A 4,893-nucleotide genomic window follows, 5' to 3' on the forward strand; every position below is an offset into this window, starting at 1 on the left:
TAATAGATATTCATTCATTTATTCGCATAATTTAATACTTACTTTTAATCAACGTTGTGCTTAATTGAACGCCATTTGCAATACAGCTTCGTTAACATTAATCTCTAATTATTTGCATAATCGCTTGCACATATGCATTTTACTTTAACAGAACGATTAAAAGTCAAATCAGAAAGCAATGTAAAAATTGGCGCTTATGTTAAATGGCTACTTTACTGCAAACTAATTGGGTTAACATGTAAACAAAAGAACTTACTAACATGTAAAGTTTGTCATTTTCACTTAGCACTTTTAATTAGCAGTTAATGCAAAAACTTGATGTAATTTAACAGATTTAATGCGATTTTTATAAGAATTCATTTATATTTCTATATCCCACTTAAAAATGCATGTGCGTGTGTGCTAATGATTTTATTTATTTTTTTTTTTCTTTTGTTGTCATATATGTATGTTTACTACATCATCACTAATTGAGAGTAAAATTAATTTTATTTAGCACAATAAACTATACTGTGTGCTGCTACTATACTCACTTATTGTAATTAGAAGGAAATAAGCACACACGCCGCTCACCTACGCATAAGTGAATGAGCTTAGCTTGCAACAACAACAACAATAACAACAAAAACAAAAACAAAAACAACATAAATGAGACAAATAGCACATAAATTACAGTAATAAAGTGCGGACTTTTTTGTAGCTTATTATGTTTGCAACTAGCAGAGAATATAATGTCAAATATATGTTACTGTTATACTGTTACTCTTTTATTGTTGTCAATTTAATATTTGACCGCACACTAATTTGCCGCAGTTGAGACGATTGTTTGCTTTTTGTTTTTTGTTTTTATTTTTTAATTTTGAATTTATTACTTAATAATTTTGGCATCAACAAAAGTGTATACTCGTACAATAAAAATTATAACACTTTATCAAGATCATTTACGTGCAAACTGTTGTCAATGATATATTTAACAGCACATATAACAGTTTAATTGTACGTGTACTTGATTTTTTGGTTTTTGTTATTGTTTTTGTTTTTGTTTTTGTGGTGTTTGATGTTAGACTTTCGACGTTAGCACATCATTTTAAATTAAAATTTTAATCAAATATGTTTTTTAGTGCCATATACTTTGTTCAAAAGGAAAAGAAAAAAATTATAATGATTTCAAAATTTCAAAAATTTGCTTGTTTTATTTTAAGTTCTCCTTTACAGTGTGCGATAAGATAACAGCGTCAGACGGAAATATTGCAACTACTCTTTTTATTCAAAAAATATTCAAAAAAGTTAAATGCTGCTTTACTTAACACGGAAAACTAATTTTGTAGTATTTTAGTTAAAGTTCAGAACATACATACATATATATACATACATACATGTGTATATATGTATGTAAATAATATGAACATAATTATTATGTGAATGTAACGTTGTTGAGTTAATGCATGTGCGGATTTTTAAGGCTATGCTATATTATTTAATAGGTATATGGCAGGCAAAATATGCAAATAAGTTATTTTTTTTTTTAATATTTCTAGAGCCCAAAAATATTGCCCTTTAGGAATGATCGTTTTTAGTTGTTTTAATATAATTTCAAGTAATTAACTGTTTAATATTTTTTTTTTATTAATTTAGTATATATTAAATAAAGTAACTGAAAGTTTAGAACAAATTAAAGTGACATTCTCACAAAAACTTATAACAGTTCTTGTGCTTAAAATTGGTACACTTTAAACCGTTCTAAACTTTAGGAGTATGACCTATGTCTTTTCGTTGTCTTTTTAGTTTTTAGTTTTTAGTTTTCTAAAAATTGTACTTTTTTTCCTAGAAGCATGTAGTATTACTTATATTTTTAAACTAATAAAGCTCAAAACTGCAAAACTTCGAAAATTCCTCAATACTTTTGCTCAAAATAACCAAGTTAATTGTTTAACTAATATGAGATCTATGTGCTACCTAAAAAATTTTTTTTTTGAGTGTGCGAAGAGGAAACTAATCCTATTCATATTGGTACTACCTGAATTTAAAGTTCATATATTTTAGTTCTCACATAAAACTGTCAAAATTTCTTACAGAACAAAGCAGCATTTTTTTCCTTTTCAAATTAATCCCTAAACTATAAATGCTTCCCTGCCTTAGTCTGCCTTAGTACCTGTTGTTTCAACACAGGTAGCCAACATCAACTTGTATTTCATTCTTGGCTACAACATTTTTAAACAATCATACACTCAAAAAATCTATACTTGGCAATTATTGCGAGCAAATAAAACAAGAGCAAAGACCAATAAAATCTGTGTAGCATCTTCTTTGGCTCGCCGAGTCTTGAACTTGCTGCATTGTGTGTACATCAAACGACAAAAATTTAAGCCTGTTTAACCAGTTTAACAAAATATATAAAGTTCGAGTTACCAATTTCACTTGGAAACAGCTTACACAGCAAGAAACTCAAATCGCTAAGCGCAAAGTAAGAAGCCAAAATGCTTTGCACATTTATCTGACGTTGACTATGCTGACTACTATGAATCAGCGTACATAATATATATAATATACATACATATGTACGCTGTGATGATATAGGGGATAAATGCTGAAAATAGGTGTAATTCAGGTTGCATGCAGCTGCAACAAAAACATTGCATCATTATTATGTATGTAATTGTTGGTGTTGCACTTAGGCAGCGAGATAAAATGCATGCGCAGCCATATTGGTTTTAATTTAAAATATATTGAAAAGTACTGGAGCAGTACTACATAAAATGCAACGCTGCTTTTAAACAAGCAGCAGGAGAGAAAAACATGCAGAGAGTGGGAGCGCAAAGAGCCCTAAAGATTGTAACAAAACTCACTCGTTCTCTTACTCAATCACTCAAAACCGGATACAGCTGCTGCTACTGATAAATTTGCTCACTGGAGTTACGCCAAATATTCAAAATAAAAAGAAGTAAAAATATTCGAAATTTTGCGTAATACCGGGGGGAATACTGCGTAAATGTGTTGGTTGGCTTGTTGTGCACTGCTCAAGTATTGAGTTTAATTAATTTGTTACTGTTTTCATTTCTGTTGAGTTCTATTAGTTTAAAAATATTTACTTCTATATTCATTTTGAACATTTTTTCACTATTTTTTACTATTTTTGTACTACAGCTTCTCTAAAAATGCGTTTAACTAAAAAAATTTTTGTTTTATATAAAAATTCATTCAAAAAACCTTTACTAAACATAATATGATTTTAATTTCATAATACTCTAAAGAAATAACACTTCATCTTAAACTTCCTCTTTCCCCATTTTCATCTATTAACTTTCAACTTAACTTATTTTATATGCATCCCCCCCTAAGCATCAAAACGTTCTTTTTGTCCACTATGTTTAGTACCACCTAACTCACGCGACAAATCTGATATCACTTCTTTATAAATTAATGGATCAATATTTTTACCCAATTGGTAAAGCAAAAACCAATCACCAATATTACACTGATTCGATACCGATTCGACTTCTTCACTTTCTGCCAAGCGTGAACGTGCACGTAATAGCAAATGACGCAATTTTGGACCCATCACGACAGCAACACGGTACACTAAGGAAATTCCGGACAAAATACTTAAAATGATGAACCAGAACCACAGGAACACGTAGATTTTCTCGTTGACAATATTCAATGGCAACACGCAAAGACCATCGAATTTCTGCACCGAGCCAGAAGGACCGTATTTGTGGAAGGTGCATTTTGTTACTTTTGGAAAGACTCTTGCCATGGGATCAATACGTTCATCAGGTTCCATTTCGGTGAATTTCAATACATCGCTACCATATGTAGAGAATTCGCCATCCAAGAAGAAGTCCACGAAGAATATTTGTCCAATAACATTAGCAAAATTCATAGCTTCACAAACGAAAAAACGGAATGCATAAAAATTGTGTCGTTTCAAATTGTCCACAAAGTAATCGACTAATATTTTTTTGCGATCGTTTTTACATTCCTCATTCACAATTGGGCTATTGAGATCCATAACCAACATCTTAAGACGACCACCTTCCCACGATTTCCACAAGTAACGTGGTACATAAAATAGTATGGCTTGGAAGAATAATACAAAACAAACCCACTGATAGTACTTATGATATTTCACTTCATCCACCCCTTCTCTATGCGGTCCCACACCTGGCTGTGCAACATCGCGTCCAGTGACACCAGTCAAACGTTCTGGCACCGTAAATGTCGAGTAAATCCAGCAATAGGTATCCATAACACCCAAAGGAATTTCATCCACGATACAATCAATTGGATCACCAATATACTGACGAGAAGTGACCAGTAGAGAGAATGCAATCAATATGATTACAGTAGCTTTGTAATGCATGCGAAAGACATTATTATCGATGCAGACCTGATCGATTTTCAGAAGCCCCTTAACGGAGCCGAATACATCAAACATTTTGGCAGTGTTTTCTTATTACTTCTGTTTAAAATGCACTTATTTTTAAAATTATTGAATATTTACAGTTCGGTATTTTGTTTTTCGGAAAGGTACGCTTTACATACGAATTTTGTAAAAAACCATACAAATTATTAAAAAGTAAACGCGCCACTTTTATTTAATTAAATCGATCACTTATTGGACATAGCGTGCTTAATTTCTTAAAGCACTATTTTGTTTAAAAGTTAATAATTTCAGATAATTAATTATAATATTTTAAAAAACTATAAGCATTTATAAACAAACACTCGCGCCGAATCGATCTATTTTGCTGTTTGTCACAGTCAAGCCGTCTTAAATGACTCCACTTTCAAATCAAGACGCTTTGGCACCGCAGCACAAAGCGCACTCTTCGAACAAAAAATTAAAACTGTTTTAGCTGATTTCGGTTCGCGTTTGCTTTGGAAAATCAC

At 31.3% G+C, this 4,893-nt stretch overlaps 1 protein-coding gene across 1 annotated transcript; it reads right to left on the bottom strand.

Annotated features, from left to right (window-relative positions):
* Positions 1–430: 430 nt before the first annotated feature.
* Positions 431–4,859, bottom strand: LOC119669224 (innexin inx2). Its single transcript, XM_038079046.1, has one exon. The coding sequence runs from the start codon at positions 4,436–4,438 to the stop codon at positions 3,335–3,337; it is 1,104 nt and encodes a 367-aa protein (XP_037934974.1). The 5' UTR covers positions 4,439–4,859; the 3' UTR covers positions 431–3,334.
* Between the last annotated feature and the right edge of the window lie 34 nt (positions 4,860–4,893).

The sequence above is a fragment of the Teleopsis dalmanni genome, chromosome 1 (assembly GCF_002237135.1).
Source record: "Teleopsis dalmanni isolate 2A chromosome 1, ASM223713v2, whole genome shotgun sequence".
In the NCBI taxonomy this organism is placed as follows: domain Eukaryota; kingdom Metazoa; phylum Arthropoda; class Insecta; order Diptera; family Diopsidae; genus Teleopsis; species Teleopsis dalmanni.

Excerpts from the sequence above, each read along its gene's own strand:
- LOC119669224 (XM_038079046.1), bottom strand. The coding sequence starts at position 4,438 with ATGTTTGATGTATTCGGCTCCGTTAAGGGGCTTCTGAAAATCGATCAG.